Below are 21,096 nucleotides of genomic sequence, written 5' to 3'. Positions count from 1 at the left end.
TTAATCACCTCAGAATTTTAATTTCTGTTTTTAAAATTAATTTCAATTACCAGTGATAAAAAAAAACCTGAAGATTAAATGCGTTAAGATGGAGAAATTAAATGGAATATATGCTTTGACGTCAAAGGTAAATAAACAAGTAAGAACTTCGAAGAAATTTCATTAAAAAAAACATAAAACTTTATACAACGCGGAATCTTTTTGACTTCACTTTATTTTATTTAAAACTCATTTTAATTCAAGCCTTTAATTTGTAAGTTTTATTCCATATTAAGAAAGTAATCTTATATAAATTTTATATATATTTTTAATTTAACCTTCAATATTTAAGCTTTGTCCCATAAAAGTAAAGAAATTTCTTATTATTCAAGTTGAGTTCAAAATGATTCATAGGCAAGATATTCATTATCATTTGATGGATTACCTTTTTAATAAAACAGACAAAATGGAATGTCGCATAGAATTATAGATATTTGGAGACTATTGTCCAAATATTGTTATGTAGTTGTCTATACTCCTAAATCTAGATTTAAATCTTTAAAGACTTCTGGGTAAATTACCTAATAATTCAGCTTGAAATAGGTGTTCCCAGAATGTTTGAGTAAATCAAACATAATCCATTTGGGTCTTATTTCGCCCAAAATGCCCAACCCAAAGCAAAATAATATTAACACTGATACAAAAAATGGAATAGTACAAATAAATATCTGACTATTTGGTTCAAAATTTTATATCGGATAAAATAATAATATTAATTACAATGCTCATGTAACTGTTTGATTTAATATTACATTTTATGAACTATTGTGAAAAATATTAGATTTAATATTACATTTTTTATATTATATTTAACTTAATATGGTTTCAATTTAAACTACATTTTTAGATATTAAAATTTATTCCGTCAAATGAAGTTTAAAAAAATTGTATATTTCTATACTTAAAACGACTAAATGGAAACTTACTTTTTTTTTACTAGGTAACCTTCTGCTTTTCAAAATGTGAGTAGAGCATCAAATGTTCAGTGCTCCAAAGAGCACCTTGTTTTTTCCCCCATGCTCTTTTTATTTTCTTCCTGCCATTGTGGCCCAGACAATGATGGAGCTGCACTTGGATACTTGGTTATTTGGATGTTGGAGGAGGAGCTCGAACTGGGGATAAAATTTGGAGTGGAGTGAGGTGGAGTGACGATAGCGATCTGCTTTCGCTGCCCCTTAATCAGCCAGTCATCGGTGAACGAGCAAGCTCACCCGGTAGTTTGTAGTTGGGCTTATTTGCCTTTTGTTTGTTTTACTTTTGTTTCGGTGTTTATATTATGTTTCTTGTTTTTTGTGTTTTGTTGTTCCGTTTTAAGTTGCCTCCACACAAGATTGATGCGAGAACAAGGTTTGTCGCTTAGGTCTTTTGTTGGCGGCGGTCGCTTTGGAGCTGGAGCTCCACTACCGGATGTGTTCTAATAAAACCAGTGCTGCGGATTCAGGGCCAACAAAATTGATCTCAGCACGCTTTTAATCGTAACAAAATATAATCGCACAAATTCACACGGATTGGAGCGTTGATATCTTGATAGATGAACTAGCCGTGCCCTCGATCTTGGAAAGATTTCGTTATTAGTAGACGTAGAAGCAGCTGGAACCTGTGCTTGAGCAGCCTGACGAGGAAGTGCTGGGGGCCTCCGAGGTGTTGCATTTTTTACGGCTGCCTCGGGCTTTCCATCTCTGCCATATGGAGTTCATACCAAGTCGTTTGAAGATCCCAGGCAGAAGCTTGGAGCGTGATTTTCTGCTTTTAATTCTAACAGATTGAGGTGGAAGCAGGGGTTCTTGTGGGGAAGGGGTTGCTTCAATTGGGGGAATACAAATGGGCAATGAATGTGGAAGAGGCTTCTGCAAACCCTCAAGCGCCAGTTGAAGATTCTTCCTCAGGTTATTGTAATGATACGCTTGATCTCGAGACCGCTGCCAGTTGGATTCGAAAGGATTCTTTTGGCTAGGATATGATGCTGGCATGCGTACACTGCTGAAAAATGGAATAGTAAAAATAAATATCTGGTAAGTGAATCCAAAATATGCATATTTCATATTTCAGTTTACATTAAATATAGTATTTAATACAATATTAATATGTGAACTAATGTGGAAAAATGTGTACTTAAGTTTTATTTATTTATCATATACATATATATAAATTGCATATTTCATATTTAAGTAAAATACATAATAATAACAATAAATACAATACTAAAATATTTCCAATAATGTGAAAACAAATTTTATTTATTTTTTTTATGGTATATAACATAACCAACGCTAAACATGACCTCGAGTTTAAGCAAAAATGTATTTATTTACAAGTCCCTAAAAATACAATACAAAGTAAAATTAAATAACTAAATAATTAATTAATAACTAACTAATATATAAACTGAGTATGAAATACTTGAAATTAGTATGATTTTTTTTTACCAGTGCAGTTTTGGGGACTTGGACGCCTTACGTCGGCGAAGGCGGGGCGGTGGCTTTGGAGCTGGAGGCGGTGGTGGAGCTGGACGCTTCACAGCCCGTTCCACTCGAATGTCCAGCACCAAACGCTCCGCACTGCTCGAAGCACTGCGATTAAGGCGCCATCTAAACTGGATTCGCTTGATAAATCTTTAAGAAATTCCAAATGACAAGCTCACCCCACCAGGATCAGAATCGCATTATAAATCGGCAGTACCACCAATCCGAGGATTAAAAGTCTCAGCAGAGGGCACGACAGTTGCTGCAGTTGCAGTAGCCAGTCTAAGGAGCAGCAGCCAATGGAACCCTCTACCAATTGCTCCTGGCTATGGTTAAACAGACTTAATGTGGTCGGAGGTCCTGACCAGGACAAAGATTTAGGCAGGATGTTGGCCATAAAGCAACCGAGCGTCTCCCAGCACAGCAACTTCATTATTTATTTATTTTATTCCTATTACTCCATTCGGTTGGAGTAAGTAGTGTGTGTGTAGAAAAGTAATAAAAGTAATAGTGACTTTTGATGCTAGGCATGGAAGTTCACAGCTTGAAAAGATATATTTTTCAGCTTAATAACTTTACTTACCATTGGTTAACAATTATATACTCCGATGGACTGCTCCTATTTTTAAGTCAGCAGCGCACATCTCTTCCAATCGAAATTTCCACGAGATATGACTAGAAACACAATTATTTTAGGCCGCTATAATTACTTACTTTAACTAGGAATAAACACTAATTAATTTTATTTCTTTTATTTTTTTCTAGATTCAATTACCACCAATATCATCAGAGAACTAGGCTCCTTAGTGCTGCAGGATGTCGGGAGACGCAGACAAATTAAAACAGTGGCTGGTGTATAACATATTTTAATTTTGAGAATAACACAAAATATTTAAGAAAATAAATGTGACTTTAAAAGGCTCGATTCGGCTATTAAAAATGTAAAACATTAATAATTTGTAATGGATTTATTAGTTAAGGGGTGAACATAACAGCAATAAATAGGCAACAATTAATTTTTGTTTTTTAGCGAAAAACTTTAATTATTTGCGGCCTACTTTTGGGCAGCCGATCATCTAGAGTTTGAGAAGCACTGGACGTTGTTGCATTCACCATGTCGCCTGGTACTCAGATATGTTCGCCTGGTATCTGAAATACAGATTTCTATGATTTATGTGAGAAAGAGTTTCGCGGCGGTGCATTTTGCAAGGAATATTGTGGGATTTCTGGTTTCAACAACCAGGCGAACAGAAACCCACAGCAGGTGTCCGCCGAGTAATTTTTTCGTTTCTAATAGGGATGGGCACGTGCGAATTTATTTCAGTACTCCAACAACAAATATAAGGGGCTTTCGTGCTTTTTCGTGAGTGGAGTGCCGAACTCGTGACACGCACAAGAAAACTACAAGGTTCCCCATCTCTAGGTTGAGATTGGCTTTGATCTTACGGTTCTTTTCCAGAAAGCTGGCTTCTCATTGGTCAATTTCTGAGGGGAAATATGGAAATGGCGGCCATTTTGAATAAAAAAACCGTTATTGAACGCTGTTCAAAATTACCAGCTGATACTTGCTACGAATTATGTTCGCCTGGTGTTTCAAATCAAAAATCAATTTCTAGCAACCGAGCATGGCACTCCGAAAAAAAAAAACACTTTTCGGAGTAATTTATTTTTAAGTGGTTTAGCAGGATATCTCGGCCAATATCAGTCCCACAGACAAAAGGTTGACTGTTTTGGACTGCTGAGAACCTAAGGGGGAGGACCTCATCACTTTTTCCAAATTCGCTCAAAAAAGACATTTTATAAAAATTTATTTTCCTCTAGGGGTACAAATCTAATAAAGGTGTGATGGTGATCGATAGCCTATGTCCTCGAAAGTCTGAAACAGTTTTTATTTTGCCTGTGGGTTGTATATTGGCTGAGATATCCTGCAAAAAGTATTTATTTTTTTTTTAAAAGGATGCTACAAGTGTATATCCGCGAGCTTCTGTCAGTGACCTTAGTGACTGCCCAAAAGTGTGCAACAGTTTTCTTCAAGAAGGATGCTGTAAGCACGATGAACAGCTGCCCAAAAGTATGCAAAGCTTTCTATATATACAGTATATTAAAACAAATTGTATTTTATTAAAATAAGAATGGATTGGGTTTGAAAAAAAAACGAAGTGCTAGATACTCAAAGTATCAAATTATTTTGCTTTTGTATTGTAAAAAAAGGTATATAAAAATTGACTTTTAAAACGTAATAAATAAATAGTCTAAATACTTTACCGCTAAAACGTTCATTCCAAAAGTGATGAGATGACCCAGAACAAAACTTATTAGCACATTATTTTCAAGACTCGCCTTTCGTACATAATAAAACCACTTGAAGTTTATTGACAAAATTTTGCAAACGACTGAGACAACCATCAACGGAGCTCGATGATTGACTGGCAACTGGGTTTTCCTTTGTGTTTTCCACGGTCTTAATTCGATAATCTTTACTTGCGCGCGGCAATATTGATACATGGTTACTTGACTTAAGCGGAAATCATTTAATGTACGTCAAATATAAAATACAACATACATTCTTACTTGTATAATAATACTAAAATGATGTAATTGTGTAATCCGTACACTATGCTCGCGTGTCGTGTCTGTATATTTTTGTATGGTGTTATAGGTATTTTGGAAACTTACAGCTTGGCCCTTGGGTCCTAGACGATACAATTAGAAACGTTTAAATGCTTAGGGTTCGGTTTGCTTTTGGTTTTCACTTACTAAACTATGACAACGTGTTAAAATACGTGTTACAATCAAGTGTATGTATCTCGTATCTGTATCTTGGGTCTCTTTTTTTCTTTTTGTATTTAATTTGTATATCAGTGTCCGAGTGCACAGTTTGCCGGCTTAAGAAAAAGTGTAGTGTTCGTATTGTTTCTAAAATAAATACATTAAATGCATTGAATAACTCCCAACTCTCCTGTATCCTGTTTTTTTTTTTCTAAATTAAAATGGCAGTTTTGGTATTGATCATATTTTTTGTTTACCGCGATTTTGATTTCCTGGAAGTTTACAGATTCCATAAAGTGTTTGATCGGTTATTATTTATGTAGTTGCTTGCTAGATATTGATTTGTTTTGTTTTTGTTTTTTGTTTTGTTTTTTGGGTACGTCTCTCTGTGTGCATAATAAAATTATGAGATTCCTTAAAGCTTCTGCGGCCGTGCGGCCCGTCGAATGGCCAACTTCTTCAAGGGACTCATCAGATCCGACGCCCGCCGCCCGGCCCTCCATAGAGATAGCACGGAGTCTCCAGACTCCAGAGTTCATTAAATGCTCCGACTGGGACTATCCCCGCCGGATTCGTCCGACTCATAATCATTCGTCGTGCTCGTCGTCGTCGGCTTTTGGCAACATTTTTGTAAAGTAATTGTAAAGGGGTATTTAAATGGGTGGTTTCTTGCTTCGGCCCGCACTAAATATTAACTATATGCGTTCGTCAATGGCAGATCGCAGATAACACACATGTGATGCTACAGAACTACTTAATTAAATTATATAATTTCAGTTATTTTCGTTTACGCTTTTAACTAAAAGTACAGTCTCAGTAGGGGGTATACTAATATAAAAGGGGCTTGGAGGGGGGTCTAAATAAAATCATCCATGTTGCCACCTCTTGAGCCAATCCAATCCAAATGCAACGCTATCCAATCTAATCCTGCTCGGAGGCACCCGGATAGTAGTAGGGCGGCGGACGCTCGTACTCCGAGGATGGCGGCGCTGCTGGCGGATTGTGGTAGCGCGGTGGCTCGTGGTCCCAGTGCCTGCGGATTGCAACCAAATCGAATTAGTCCATGGGAAATATGCAGGGTAAATTAAATATTTATAGTGCGACCACTCACGCACAACACAGAAAAACCAAGGGAGGGCGCAGTAGCTGCGATTAATCAGATCAACATAGATCGAAAAGCGATATAAAGTTAGTGGCTTTTGGTCATGAAGCAGTTATCGAGTGGGGCCATCATTGGTATGAGATCGTGTCCAGAAGTGTCTGTTTCTTTGGAGCAGCAACCTAAACACGTAAGCTTCTCCCATAAGCAACAAAAATTAAATACCAAAAATACACATGTGCGTGTTTGCAGTAAGAAAATTAAGTTTTGAAAATAGAAAGCGTTTCAAGAAGCTTTAAAAATATTTAGACAATATAATTGAGTTACGTTTGTCTAACACAACAGGTCATTGAATAAGCAAACAAAATTAAGTCAATAGAATTTAACAAATTTGAAGGTTTGCAGTAAGAAAATAACACGTTTTTTAAAAAAGAAAGAGTATAAGAACCTTCAAAAATATTTAGACAGTATAATTGATAAACGTTTTGTCTAATATAACAGGCCAATCGAAAAAGCTAACAATTTTAAATCAACAATAGTTAAAGAAAAGGGAACTAAGCAAATGTGTAGGGGGTTTCCAGTCTATTCACAAAACAGTCGGAAATGGAAATGTCTTCGAATCGCGGAAAGTCGGGGAAGCACATCGATTGAATCTTTGAGTGGCACATTACACATTACCGGGCAGAAACCAAAACCGATTAGCATTTGGGCCATGCCTAAAAGAAACCATCTGCCGCCAATGCCTTTGGCCGAGAGCCATTGGTCACACCTCTAGCGCTAAATAAAACAAAATTAAAAATTAGCGATTTAGGCATCTAGCAGCGGTCTAAAAACGAGCAAGGGGAAACTGGATATCGATGCGGAGGTCAGGCGAATTAATTTTCACTGTTTGGCGGCTATATTGCGTTTACTATTGTTAGAGTGAAGTTCACTACTACAAGACTGTTGTAACTTCGTAATTTATAAGTTAGCAATACATTTATCTAAATTAAGAATAGTTCCAAGTGTCTCAAAGAATCAGGGTGTGCAAATAATAATCATTTTAAATGTTTTTTTCTAAGTTAAACTTGTTTTGAATCCGCAGCTTCTGAACAGTTTTAATTATATTTTTAAAACACCTCCTTAGGTACAACCAAAATAAAATAAGTAGAACCTTTCTTAGATATTGTCAAAATTGTATACACACAAATAAAAATTTTATTGCCATCTATAACGTAGTTGCACCAATTTCGTAAAAAATTCCATACTTCAATTTACAATGAAAAGGCCCTAAATATCTTTATGTCTTATTTGGGATTTTTACTCATTTTTACTCAGTTACGCCAGTCTTTTAGCGAGTGACTTAAGGTCAGGAGTTCAACCGGGAACTGAAGGACACTTACGTGGGCGCCATGTCGTTGTAGCGCATGCTGCTGCTGCCCGGGGCGCCATCTCCGCCGCCGCCGCCTCCACGATCTCCGCCAGAGCGATTGCCGCGGGACACGCTGGGCGAGGCGTCCTCGTAGTAGTCCTGCTGCTCCCTGCGCCTCTCGTACGCCTTACGCCGTTTCTTGGGCACGCTACAATGGGCAAGAGGAGAAGAGCAAGGGCAAGGGGGATTAGCTTAGCTCCTAGCCAGAGGGGTCAAAGGTGACTGGGTGATCGTCTTACTTAGCCAATGGCACATGTTCGCGCTCGCGTTCACTATAAGCATCGTACAGATAATCGCTGCTGCGGGCGGGATGATTCGGGGTTAGCGATGCAATGAAAATCGAAAAAGAATGTGGACAAATGGCTTAGTTTCGTTTTTGTGGTGCAAACAAACACTCAATTTTCTCCTGTACCGTACATGCATAAATTTATAAAACAAATACTAAAAGTTAATGAAGTTAAATTCGGAATCCAACCCAGATGTTAGTAGGTAGTTTAGTTAGTCTCTCTTGCGTTTGCTGGCCGACAGAACGGAATCGTCAGCATCTGCTTCATCATCTTGGATTGAATTCTCGGGTGGCAGGCCACCACCACCTCCACGAGCAGTGGGTGCGCCGCCGGGACAGCCGCAGTAGGCCTGCTGTCCACCGGAGCAGCTAACAATGGGCGGTGGCACATACGGAGCACCCGTGCAAATGGGACAGCTTTGGGTTAGGGTTAGGATTAGGGTTTAGCATGGGGGATGCCTGAAAGCGAACTGCAGCAGACGAAAACACAACTCACCCGCCCTCCACAACGCCGGCGGCTCCAACGGTGGCCAAATATGGGTAGATCTTCTTGTACAGGCACATCAGGCGGTGGGCCACGAACAGGATGGGCAGGAAGAGCAGGGCGCAGAGCAGGATGCCCACCCAGAAACCATTCTGCAATAAGAGTAGAGTTTTGCATTAGAATAGCCATCTTTTTAAGCAGGATTATCACTTTTAAATAGTGTAAAACCACCGCTGGCTAATCCAAAATAAACTCGAATGGGTTTTAAATAGTCTTGATGAATCCTAAGAATTTGAAGTCTCCAAAACCCTAAAAAAGTTACACATTGTTATAATAAACTCCATCAACTCACAATGGGATCCACGAGGCGGTGGCAGATCAGGTCAACTCCACGGTAATAAATGTAGGACAGTGGCGCACAGTGTCCCACATTTTCGTTGGCTTCCTTAATGATCATGTCGATGTAGTCGTCTATAGTTTGGTCGATGGTCTGCGTCAGATTGCTGCCGAGGGTGTTGATATAATCCTTGCCGCGCGTCTGAATAAATTGCTCCGAGGCAACCGCCGTGTCAGTCAGTATCTTAATGGTGTTTGTAAAGTCATGGTTCTCGTACGAAATCAGCTCGTCGATCTTCTTCAGATTGGCCTTCATCTTCTCCACGATGCTGGTGAGCTTGGGCACAAAGTTGCGGTAGAAGGCCTTGGTGTTGAGGCCCTCGTTCCAGAAGGACACCTTGGCCCAGCCGTAGGCGGGATACTCCAGGTCGTTGGACAGCTTGTACAGCTGCTCGGAGAGGGCATTCAGGTTCATCGGTGTGAACTGGGTGCACAAACTTGGCATGTACAATGAGCTGTGGTAGGTGGCCAGTGAATTATCGCGCGCCACAGTCAGTTCATCGCGCTCTTCCTTAGTTAGCAGTACAATGCCCGAAAGATCCTCATCGAAGACCTTTATCGAATCCGTATCATCCTGGGCATGGGTCATCACCTTAATGTTCGCCAGATCGTTGATATCGTATATGTTATTCATACGCATCATCTCGAATATTGTCTGGTTGGCATGGCAAGCCTGAATGGCCTTCGACATCTTCAGCGGCTGCGACACATCCTTGGACTCCCCGTTCGCTGGCAAATAATGCTTTAGATCGATCGATGCATCCAGTTGCCGGAACAGGGTGTTGTTCTCCTGATCCCTTAGAGGGGCACAGGCACCTTGGTAAGTCACCATGCCAAGCATGAAGTAGAAAAGTCCAACGAGTGCGATGAACGAGAATACACAGAATATCAGCAAGATGGCTCTGTAGGTTGTAGATTAGTTTCGATTATTAATGAGTGGATGGAGATTAGGTGGCTGTACTTACAGCAGCAGACACGTGGCTCCTGTGGACTTGCTGCAGCACTCATCGCCATATCCAGTTCGTCTTCGTCCAAAGCAACCGCACAACAGAGCAAAGATCAATATAAAGAGTACCTAAAATTCAATAAGAATTGATAAGTTGTCTATAAACTATAAGAAATATAAAATGTTAAAAGATTTAGTTAACTAACACTATAAACTAGTCTTTATTCGAAGGATTTTAAAATATAAATTTTAAAAATATGAATTTTTGACAAAATAAGTATCCTTTTTTAATGATAAAATTCAAACGATTAAAGACTATTTATATATTTATTGTAATCAAATATGCCTGCCAATATTTAGAAAGATCCTTTCAGAAGTTTTGATCACCGAAAAATAAATAGATTAAATAGATTTTCGTTATATATGCAACAAGAAATAAATGTGGAATTTTAAATTTAAAAGGCTATCCTACTTCCAAATAAAAAAAAACCGTAGAAGAAAACTTACGAGAAGAATCAGCAAGCACACAATCAAACTGATAATGTTCCTATCGTGGCCAAATCGGTCGTAGACGTCCTCGAACGACTTGGTCGAATGCAGAGTCTTGATGTGAATATCACTCAGCACTCCCTCGACAATGTTACGCACATTGGTGGCCTGTTCGCGGAAGACAGTCCTGCCCTTGGTCAAGTCCCGCATCATCGGGGGCACCACGAAGGAGAGCTGCGTCTTCACCTTGTCGCTGACCTTCTTCAGACGCGCCAGACCCCGTTGAGGTATGGCATAGTACTTGTTTGAAATTATGTTCTCCATTCCCGCCACAAATTCCGAGGTATTTGGTAGCTGAAATATAGTTGATTTATAATCTTATTATATCAAAATGAAGTTTTATTCATACCTTATCAAAGTGCAGACACTGCGAGGTGTCAATGTGCTCGATATTGCTGCTGATCAGGAACTTCTGACACATTTGGAGCTGACAGAGGTTGGCCACTGCAAAGTTGACATCTCGCTTTATGCCACGGACACCTGAAATTTGGCAATAGATTGTTAATGTTTTCTGTTTCATAAGCTTGCTATAAACCTACCATCTCTTAACTGGGAGCCATAGAAACGCAGATCCTTCTCCATCTTTTCCACTTGCCGCATCAGCTCCAGGGCCTCAGGCATGTTCTCCAAAACCCGCTCCATCTCGGCCAGCGAATTACTCTCCGATGTGTCGGAGAGATCCAAAAATATGTGCCTGTGGGCATCTAAAATGGGATAATGAAATTTAAATTGGAATTTTAAAGCTGATAACCAATTAGTTTTCTTACGAGTTAATTGATCCAAAACATGGGTCTCCATCTCCTCGTAGTTGAACATCATCAGATGATAAACATGATCGGCCACATCCTTTAGATAGGTGCATGTATCCTCGCTGCCGCGTTTCATGGTCTCGGAAGTTTCGGAAAAGCCGCTGTCGATCATTTTGTTCGTAACAAAGGCAATAATGATGCCAAAGCTACAGAAGAAATGAAGATTTGATTAGTATATTTCTGTATATGAGCTTTTCTAGCTGCCTTCACTTACATCAGTCCAATGATGAGGATCAGCAGACAGATGCCGCAGCAGAAGCGTCGCTGGGCATCCTGTTTACTGGTGCATGGAGGACAGCCCTGTCGACATCGTCGGCAACAACAGAAGCAGCAATAGCAAACTCTGCGAATGACAAAAATATAGGATGGTTAGCATGGCTAGCTTTAAAATTAAAAAATTTTATTTTGATATTTTAATGTGAAACTATCTAACAAAGTGTTCTTGTAACTTTAAGTAGATCCGAAAAAATGTAAAAAGTTAACGACTGTCTGGTGTGCCTACTTAACTCTTTAATCGCTTTTATTTGGTGTTGGAATTTTTTTCAAAATTTTTTTTTATAAATCCTTCTGTTAAAGAGTATTTAACTAACTCTACTGACATTAAATCTATACTACAAATTTGGTCAAAAAAGGACATTTATCTAGCAGATATTTTTTGTAACATAATTCTTCCAATACTTTTTAATACAAAATTACTAAAATGTGTTCAATAGATGTACTTTAAGATGATAGATAAGATAATAATGATCGAATTAATAATCGTTAGAAACAGTTTAGTAGATTTCGTTAAACAAAATTCCCGAAAATATCATATTTTTGGCTTTACAACTGAGGGTTACTCCTTAATTGTTTATAAGTTGTTTCACACTCACGCAATAAACGGTATGATAATGATGAGTAGCACGAGAACGAAGACCCAGATGAGAACCACCCAATAATGAGCCAAAAGATCCCGCCAGTCGTTCTCCTCCACCTTGGGGCCCAGGGCCAATGTGTCCGAGTTCTTCACCACAATATAACCTTTACAAACAAATCAAAATAATCAGATTTTAAGGAATTATATACTTGATTTACTTACCCTCTGGTATGGGATCATCGTTGTAGAGGATCTTGTCGTACAGAAAGTGTGTAAAATTGAAAATAGGGTTCATGGCCGACGTGGGAGGTGGCGGTTCCTTAGTGTAGTTCGTGGTTGGTTTGTAAACGGTATACTCCACTGGTGGCCAATGTGGTTGGCCCATTTGTTCGTGGGTGGTGCCATGTCCCACGTATCCCTTGCGCCAACTGCCATCCTCATCGTTCTGGGCAGTTGCGGGCCTGATCAGTGTGGCCAATGCAAATCCGAATATGGCCACGCTCAGTCCACAGATGGCCAGGTAGGCTAACTGCCGTTTTCGGCGCTGTCGTCGCTTTCTGGAGCGCATCGACTTCGATTTGACCGCGGCCAGAGGCTCCACTGTAGTGGCCGCCACTGAACCCATCGCCAATTGCTATTCGGAGGTCTCGTAAAAGATTCCCCACTAACTCACTAACGTGCTGAGCTGCTGCTCTCGATCTTGTTGCTTTCGGTGTAGTAGCCCACACCCATTTCACACGTCAGTGGCCTGAAATGGAATAAATATAAATTTTCATTTTAATAAAGCTCAAAAATTTGTATTTATTATTAAAAACATATGTATATAAAGTAAACGACTGTAAAGTAACACATTTTTTGTTTTATATAACTCTAAATAGGATCGATAAACTTGATAGTTGTTTGTCAGCAAGCTATCTTAATGGATGGAAAAGGTTACTTATGTATGGTAACTAAAAGTTTATTAACTAACCAATGTTTTGTTTTAATAACTAAATATTCTCTTTAAAAATATTTAAATATCATAAGCCAAATTATCTTTAAGGCGTAACTCATGACGAAAGACCTATTAAATTAGTTTTCAGAGGTCTAAACTTTATAATAAAGGTCTAAAAATTAAGACACATTCCGTATATTAACTGAAAGTCCGTTGATAAATCCATCTTATTTTATTTTCAACTTTAAATTCTTTATAAAAAAACATTTCTGAAGCAATAACCGTTTGCTGATAAAGCCACCGATGAAAATTCATAAACCAAGCTATCTTTCTAGCGTATCTCTGCAACAAACACCTATTAAAATAATCTTTAATCTTAATCCCCACAGTTTTTAAATGAAAAAGCTGAATGATTTGAAAGCATTCTAGAGCTCCACCCTAATGTGACAGTGGCATGTCCTCGTCCAATAATAAATGCGTGTCCGGGGCAATAAAATATATATCCGCTCCTGGGTGTTTCTTAGTTCTTGGTGTGTCCAGGCAAATGGGGCATAATCCCATCATTCCGGACTCCGAATAGGATTGGTTTAACATCGCAATGCGGAGACACAGACACACACACACACACACACACACACACACACACACACACACACACACACACACACACACACACACACACACACCCAGCAGAGCCACTCTTACATTCACTTGACATCAATTAAGGTCAATAAAAGCCGAGGAGATGACAATGGGCTGAGGCACCACTAGCTACTAGCTTCAAGCCCGAGAATGCAATCTACTGGCGATACAAAGGACTGAGCAACGACTTTGGCACATTGCCCACAGCTGGCAGGTGTTATCTCTGTGTCGAGGACGGGAAAGTCCCTTTTGGCGTCGGTTGAATGCACTTGTCCAGGGATCACGAGTATGAGTCACACACCCATTAGCCAAACATTGCGTGCGTGTGGCACCCTTGCATAATTACCCAAATATCAAATAACTAGCTTTGAGAAATATTCAAAGTAGCTAAAGCAAAAACAAAATGCGAGCACAAAAACATTTTATAATATAAAAAAATGTACATGCCCCGAGTGAGGCTCGAACTCACGACCTTAAGATTATGAGACTTACGCGCTGCCAACTGCGCCATCGAGGCATGAACACAGTGCCGGCACAAAGCAAACTTCTGCCAAACGAAAGGTTCTAATGCGGCAGTGCTAAGTGCATACAAAAATAAAGCTACATAAATAAATCTAGCTACATAAATACACATGGTATAAATACATATTTGAGAGATATGAAGTGCCTATGCAAACAGGTCACGTATTTGTTTAAAATTATCTGATAAGAAATTTTACAACCTATTTTTATCAATTGCAAAGCAGCTAGCACTACACTGTATTTGACAATACAAAAAAAAGGAAACAGTTGTGTGTCTGCTTAATTTATCAATTATTAAAAGTGTATTTCCCTAGAAAATACATATTTAATTATGATAAATAAGTGATTTCTTTAAAATTATCTGATAAAGTATTAAACAATCTATTTTAATTAATGTCAAATCAGGTAGCACGGGTCAATAGAAACACAAACAAAAAAATAGTTCGTTTAATCAACTACTCGAATAAATCAATATTTATTTTCATTTATCGACAATTATGTTATTTTATAACATCTTACCCTTGGAAAATACAAAATTTATGTAGGACAAATTAAAGAGTTGCGATGTCGCCTTTAAGAATTCTCACACTTCTAACAGTATTTACATTTATTTAAATCTTAAATACAAAAAAAAACAAAATCAATATTTTATGGTTTAAAATTAAACATCTATTTCCAAAATGTGAATAACAACTTTTGTTTTCAATCCAATTCAGATCATTGCCATAGAAACAAGTAATCATGTCGTGAGAAAATCAAATTAATTTCGTTTTTTTTTTTGCACACAAGAAAAAAACATGAATTTAAACCTGCGTTTAATTTGAATAATTTCCTCAACATCAAGGGCACCATATTGTTTGAAATATAATTTTCGATGATTAAATAATAAGTATGCGATATTTTGTGTTATTACCGACATTTTCTATGTTTTTTTTTATAAACACTTGGTTGACGATATTTTTTATAAGCACTTTGTTGACGAATGGTGGGTTTTTTTTTTCAAGAGTGCATCTGCCTACTCACTGTACTATATTGTCTGATCATATTTCCTAGAGAGATCGAAAGAATGAGTGTGCTCGTTTGGGTTTGGGTACCCGCCACTGGCAAACTGTAAATTTATGGCCATCGAGGCGAGCAACAAGCAACTGTCTTTGCACAACCGACACATAGACAAAGAAATCGAAAAGTTTAATGAACTTTGTGGGCGAGTGGACAAGGGAAAAGCCAAGGGTCTGCCCCTCGACTCGGTGGCATATTATGCTTTATAGCCTAGCCCTGGCCCTTTCCCTCGACCCCCTTTTTTGTTGCCCACAACACACAGCACACACAGAATGTGTCGCCACACTATATGCGACATATATATATATAAATATATATATATATATATTGAAACACTGCATTGCCGCCTGCTTATCTCGAGGTTGTCCCTCTTTTATGCTCCATGCTTACACTTTCCGGAAAGAGCTGGATTACCAGACTGTGTAAAAATAGACGTTTTGCTGCGGATTGAGGAGTGCACCTGCCTTTCAATGGCTGGCCAAACAAAATGAGTGTTTTGGTGTGGATTGCGTATACGCCGCGTTATCTGGCTGGGAGCAAACTAAAGGCGCTGGAAAAACGATGCTCCATTTGCTGATGCTTCGAAGCTGCTGCTACTGCTGCTGCTGCTGTGCAGAAAATTCTCTACACCCTAAAAGAGGAGCAGCCTTTGAACGGCCTTGACACGCGCCATGCTGCGAACTGCGAACTGGGAACTGCGGCTTGGGGCCTTCTCTTGCCCGGAGTTTTTCTCTTTTCTCTTCCCCAAAAAAAAAAGGAAAAGAACTGACTTGGAAGGAACGCACCACAATCAGAAACAATGCCTGAAAGCATAGTCAGAGGTCGAGGGTCTTTCTCAGCAATTTGAGAAAACAAAACAATTTGCAGCCTCGGCTTTTTGGGAGGACATCACGACAGGACAGCGCAATCAGGGACATGCGCAGTCGGAGGCTGCAAGGATAATGCTGCACTCCCTCGAACAGTGGGCGGAACAGGCAAACGCTCGGCAAGGCCACACGCTAAATGCCCTTAATTCCGGTTAGAGTTCAGAATTACACATCGAAAAATAGCCACCAAATCGGCCACTCAATTGGTTTTTATTTATACACAAACATCATGTACTTTCTTTAAGACCAAAAATCATTTTGATTCTTAATATAAACCTCCATAATTGCTTGATGCATGAATTGCTTTTATATCAACCTGTTAAGTTTTAAAAATAAATCTGTTAATAAATTTATAATCTGATAAGAAGTCAGGCATTTTCTCTAAGATCAATAAAACTATATAGGCCAGCACCAATTCTTACAATTAACACAAATAATTCGTTCTACATCAACCAGTTAACTTTTAAATATAAATATTTTAACAAAGTTTAAGTCCGATAAACAAATAATCAAATTCAATTCTGAAGAATAAAAAAAACATTCTTTAATTCTTTTCCACTGCCTATTGTAAATTTTCCCAAAAATAAAATACAAATTTCAAATCTTTCCAGAACCTGAACAAATTTCCACAACATACAAAAGGTAAACAAATAAATCAAATTAAAAATTTAAGAATTGCGGCCATAATGTGCATACCTTCTAATAACAATTTTATTTTTATTTACAAAAATGGCTAGAACGCAAAACCAAAGTAATAATAATAATCAGGTAATAAAATGTAAACAATTCCAGGAAAATGGGATTTCCTATCTGTTAATTTGCAAATACAAGACGTCGTAAAATGCACAAGATTTTTAAAGTAATCTTCACTTTATCAACCTTTTTTTCTATTTACTTATAACAATGCAATTAGTTTAATGAGGGTAAAAAGTACACAAGTCCAGTAAGTAAGTTAATTTGCAGAACCAACTTTGTCATGGAATGAATCAAAATAAACTAGATTATTCAGATGCCTTAACAAGCTGTTGCAAATACAATAAAATACCATTGTCGTCTGTGAGTATCTGGTATCGTAATAAAGTTTCCCTTTTAGGTAATGTGAGTCAAAGCCTGTAACAAAGGCAACAATTGATTTCTTGAAATCGAATGGGTTCCGCCAGTTCCATCCCAGCTGATTGAAGCCAACTGGTTTTTATTTTTGCGCCAACAAGAGAAAGTTGACAAAGTTAAACAAACTTATTTGGCGACACCCGTACTGGGTCACCATGGCACAGTAGAACGAGTGTCCACTGTACGTGCGGAAACGCCAAGTGCAAGGTACTTAACAATCTGCTGGCGGCTAAATCAGCAAAACGCTGAATCCGAAACACGATAAACTTAATGACGGTTGCTTATGGCTTGTATAAACAAAAGAATTAAATACAAAGTGAAGGTTGAATTAATAAAACAATTTTCCCCCATCTATAACGAGTCACAATCAATGCCAGTACCAAAGCAAAAGTGCTGAGTGGAAGAAAAATATTTTAAAAAAATCATATGGAATTATATTAACGCCAGAATAGTTTAATGATGGCAAATATAGCAATGACCTTTACTGACTTAAAGAGTTCTAATTACACTGTGGTATGAGTTATAATTACCATTTAAAATCTTTTTAAATATAACTCTATAGAATTTGTTATTAACAAAGATTCAGCAAAGCACCAATAAACTATTTGCAATAATAACAAAAAATACATTTAAACAATAAAATTAATTAGAACTAAAAGAATTAACATAAGTATGATTAATCAGTTGGGTTCTTAAAGAAAATAATAAAATGAAACATTTAAAGAATAGTATTGGTTCTTGTTAAGAAGAATTATGACTAATCAGTTGCGTTTTAAATGAAAAAGAATTAAATGAAAAATAAATAACATAGTTCATATGAAATTTGTACAATTATAACAATTCGATAAGCTTAACATGATCAGCAGCTTTAAACATTCTTGACTTAAACAGTTGTACATATTTAATAAATAATTAATGAGGTCAAATATTTTATAAGTACAAAACTTTTGTATTAAGAGAGAGAGAGAGAGATTAGAAGCTATGCCAAAAATTATATGAAATTCTGTGTTTAAATATTCAAATGTTCAATGACTAATTATCGAGGCCAAATATTTAATAAACAAAGTACTTTATAAAAGCATAAACGCGATTCTGAGATAAGAAACGATGACAAAAGCAGCAATGACCCATAATGATCTTTAAAATATTAAGTGGAGTATGTGTAATGAATCAGTTTGTGTATATAAACTTTTTCCCAAGTAAGCTGCAACTAATTTCTCGACAAATTAAATTGAGAGCACACTCTTCACAGCTTCCCATCCATTTCATTTCATTTAATTTCATTTCAGACCGCCTCCGCCAAGTGACATCTACATCTACTATACATTGAATTTGGAACAGCCGGCGGAGAAGTCCATGAAATCCATGGCGTTTCGAGGCGAAAGATATGGCACGAGAACAGGTTGGCTGCTTGGTTGCCCTGCCTGCCGGTGGAGAGAAGTCGTGCCAAAGCCAGAAACTCGTTTCTTGTGACTCACTCCCCGATATAAAACCGCAGAAAAATGGGCTAATCACACAAGCAGATACAAAGTAAACTTCTTTAGATGAAAACTGAACTGAACTGAAATGAACTGAAGGCATCCAAACAAAGGAAGTCGGGTAATGGTAATGGAGAAAAGGGGCGGAAATGAACAGAAAAGTTAAAAAACAAAAGGGTGGCGACGATCGAGAAGATGTTCGCTTTTCGCTTCACTTATAAGAAAGAAACGGAAGCCATGTACACTGACAGAAACGGAAGATACGTGCCAATGATGTGTTATATCATCTTGATTCTCTGACTTTGAGTCAGCTTATTTGCTTAATAATGAATCTGATATGAAGATTGGCTATCTCTTGCTCGGTTATTCAATTGCTGCTGTCTCTAGACTTATCATATTGCAAACTTCTGATAAACTTGGGTCTATTTTCGAGTGTGTTTGTTTTCGGATTTTGAAGACCGGTTTACGTCATATGTTTTCCATTTGCTTCAGAGTATTTGATTAATGATTCTGCGGTCTGAGCTTGATTTTCTAGCTTATCTGTACGTTTTATTGTTGATAAACTTTGGTCTTGATGTTGAAGACATCAGTGCAACTTAACTGACCAGAGCATAGAAATATTTAATGGTTTATATTAGCAAATAAACTGACTTGTCTATTAAAATCTATAGAAATAGTTGTTGATTTTTACTGTCTTTTTAATTTCTAGCAATCATATTTTTGAATTGTTAATTTATTATTTTATGACATCTTACTTCTAATTCTGGTTTCTCAACACCTTAAAATTTTCTTTATAGATTTTAGTGGAATACTAAATATTTTTCTTCACTGTTATTAAAATAAAATAGTTATATAATTAAGTCTATATTTTGAATAGCTTTAGTCTTAGAACCTTTATTCTTTAATACTAAATAGGCTGTTTATAACTAGGCTTCCGCTGGCTATTAATATTAACATTTGACCTAAAAATTGCTTATTCAGGCATACTCTAATATGTGGTCCTTATTATCAGAGTACGCTTCCGAGTTCTGTGAAGTGTGTGGCTGGGAAATTGTAGAACAACCTCTATAAATACACGGGTTTCACTCGGCTGGGTGTCGTTTCCACCACACGCATCTGTATCTCAGGTCAGGGATGTTTGGGCATACTATATACATATGTATCTATCTATCTGCGGGTGTTCTTTTCTGAATGTTTTCGGCTGGCGTAGTAGAGCAATTAGTGCAGTGCCGCTTATTAATTATGCACACTGCCGCCAGGTGGGAATCGTATGAGGATATACCCATATTTAGCATATTTAAAGGCAGGAAGGGCCACTACACTACACCCACTAATTCGAGACCGCAAATTGAATAACTCGGTTGGGTGTTTACTCAAATTGAAATAAACAGAATAAATGAGCCGTTGGAAACTCACCAACATTGACAACCGCCGCCTAAGCCAATTAAGCTGGCTTTTGGACTCGCGTTCGTGGAAGATGATGATGATGCGATGGCGATGGCAATGGCAATGTCCAAATCCAATTAGCCGTAGGATCGTAGGACCGAAGGATCACAATTCCAGATGGCTCGTATCCCTGCAAGGGATATATGAACGAATTCCTCAGTAAGCTCGTCGGATTATAATAAAACAACCAATTTGGAGGTGCTTAAGATGTGCAAATTGGTAAATTAAAAAAATCAATTGGTTGGTTTTTGAGTTAAAACTAAGGATGGGTTTTTGTGTAAATAACCAGTCGAATTTCAAGTAAATATTAACAGATAAATCAAAACCGTTGGGAAAGTTCTTCAAACACGAGAAAAAAAATGAAAATTTAGGTCGCTGGCGCAGCGAGATATTTCCAATCGTTTCCAGCTTCCAATGGCCCTTTTGGCCTAATTGGAGTTTGGCGAAGTGGGGCCCATGGGAAGTATGGGAATTTATTAAACCGTGTAAATCTTTTCACACGATTTTTCACTATACAAGCACGTATATGTTGTATATGGCTTTATTAGTATGTATCACTGCACTGCACCGCCCTTTTGAAGCATTCTTTGTTGTTTGTGGCCAATTACACCTGGCATTTTATAAGATTTTCACTCGATTTCCACTCGTTTTTCACCTTTTTCCCGTGCAAGTAGGCGTGGCCAATCGAACTTCAGTCACGCGAACGCACGCTCCATTCAGACTAGATCCGCCCCGGAAATTCACCTTTTCTGTTTCTTTTTTATCCGATCGAAAAAACTTCACATTTCAAAGAGTTCTTGGCCAGTGTGACCGTTGGCGCAGCGAGCGTATATGCCGTCGTGGCTTAGAAAAATGCGCAAAAAAATACCAATGAACAATTTAAATATACTAAACACATACAAGGGACTCAGCCCTGGAAGAGAACGTTAAAAA

The 21,096-nt window shown here is 38.0% G+C and overlaps 2 protein-coding genes and 1 non-coding gene across 9 annotated transcripts; all 3 read right to left on the bottom strand.

Moving 5' to 3' along the window:
• Nucleotides 1-1,491: 1,491 nt before the first annotated feature.
• Nucleotides 1,492-3,020, bottom strand: LOC108146173. Of its 3 annotated transcripts, none has more exons than XM_017272079.2 (3): nucleotides 2,681-3,020; nucleotides 2,466-2,627; nucleotides 1,492-2,016 (listed from the first exon to the last, which is right to left on the bottom strand). In XM_017272079.2, the coding sequence occupies exons 1-3, from the start codon at nucleotides 2,932-2,934 to the stop codon at nucleotides 1,611-1,613; spliced, it is 822 nt and encodes a 273-aa protein (XP_017127568.1). In that variant the 5' UTR covers nucleotides 2,935-3,020; the 3' UTR covers nucleotides 1,492-1,610. The 3 variants fall into 3 exon arrangements, with proteins under 3 accessions (XP_017127568.1, XP_041563915.1, XP_017127567.1); XM_041707981.1 differs by having other exon boundaries at nucleotides 1,492-2,019; nucleotides 2,466-2,632; nucleotides 2,686-3,019; XM_017272078.2 differs by having other exon boundaries at nucleotides 1,492-2,019; nucleotides 2,681-3,018.
• A 3,001-nt stretch (nucleotides 3,021-6,021) lies between these two features.
• On the bottom strand, nucleotides 6,022-20,988 carry LOC108146171 (prominin-like protein). 5 transcript variants are annotated; one of them, XM_017272073.2, is made up of 15 exons: nucleotides 20,908-20,988; nucleotides 20,134-20,293; nucleotides 12,329-12,854; nucleotides 12,123-12,270; nucleotides 11,465-11,593; nucleotides 11,209-11,396; nucleotides 10,981-11,145; nucleotides 10,791-10,921; nucleotides 10,400-10,735; nucleotides 9,912-10,021; nucleotides 8,903-9,848; nucleotides 8,563-8,702; nucleotides 8,020-8,079; nucleotides 7,752-7,928; nucleotides 6,022-6,303 (listed from the first exon to the last, which is right to left on the bottom strand). In XM_017272073.2, the coding sequence occupies exons 3-15, from the start codon at nucleotides 12,729-12,731 to the stop codon at nucleotides 6,192-6,194; spliced, it is 3,045 nt and encodes a 1,014-aa protein (XP_017127562.1). In that variant the 5' UTR covers nucleotides 12,732-12,854; nucleotides 20,134-20,293; nucleotides 20,908-20,988; the 3' UTR covers nucleotides 6,022-6,191. The 5 variants fall into 5 exon arrangements, with proteins under 5 accessions (XP_017127562.1, XP_017127561.1, XP_017127563.1 ...); XM_017272072.2 differs by having other exon boundaries at nucleotides 20,819-20,973; XM_017272074.2 differs by having other exon boundaries at nucleotides 8,020-8,076; nucleotides 20,819-20,973.
• On the bottom strand, nucleotides 14,127-14,199 carry Trnam-cau. Its single transcript has one exon. It is a non-coding gene; the product is annotated as a tRNA-Met (tRNA).
• Nucleotides 20,989-21,096: the final 108 nt, after the last annotated feature.

Source organism: Drosophila elegans, unplaced genomic scaffold (genome assembly GCF_018152505.1).
Source record: "Drosophila elegans isolate 14027-0461.03 unplaced genomic scaffold, ASM1815250v1 contig_208, whole genome shotgun sequence".
In the NCBI taxonomy this organism is placed as follows: Eukaryota; Metazoa; Arthropoda; class Insecta; order Diptera; family Drosophilidae; genus Drosophila; species Drosophila elegans.
The sequence above is the reverse complement of the archived record's forward strand: the minus strand, read 5'-3'. Positions and strand labels throughout refer to the sequence as shown.

Bases quoted from the DNA above. Each gene is read 5' to 3' on its own strand.
- LOC108146173 (XM_041707981.1), bottom strand. From the start codon at position 2,934: ATGAAGTTGCTGTGCTGGGAGACGCTCGGTTGCTTTATGGCCAACATC. The intron at 2,633-2,685 runs GTGGGGTGAGCT...AAGCGAATCCAG, and splicing joins ATAATGCGATTCTGATCCTG to TTTAGATGGCGCCTTAATCG. The intron at 2,020-2,465 runs GTAAAAAAAAAT...TCCATTTTTCAG, and splicing joins AAGTCCCCAAAACTGCACTG to CAGTGTACGCATGCCAGCAT.
- LOC108146171 (XM_017272073.2), bottom strand. From the start codon at position 12,731: ATGGGTTCAGTGGCGGCCACTACAGTGGAGCCTCTGGCCGCGGTCAAA. The intron at 10,922-10,980 runs GTAGGTTTATAG...GCCAAATTTCAG, and splicing joins TGGCTCCCAGTTAAGAGATG to GTGTCCGTGGCATAAAGCGA. The intron at 9,849-9,911 runs GTAAGTACAGCC...TACAACCTACAG, and splicing joins GGAGCCACGTGTCTGCTGCT to AGCCATCTTGCTGATATTCT.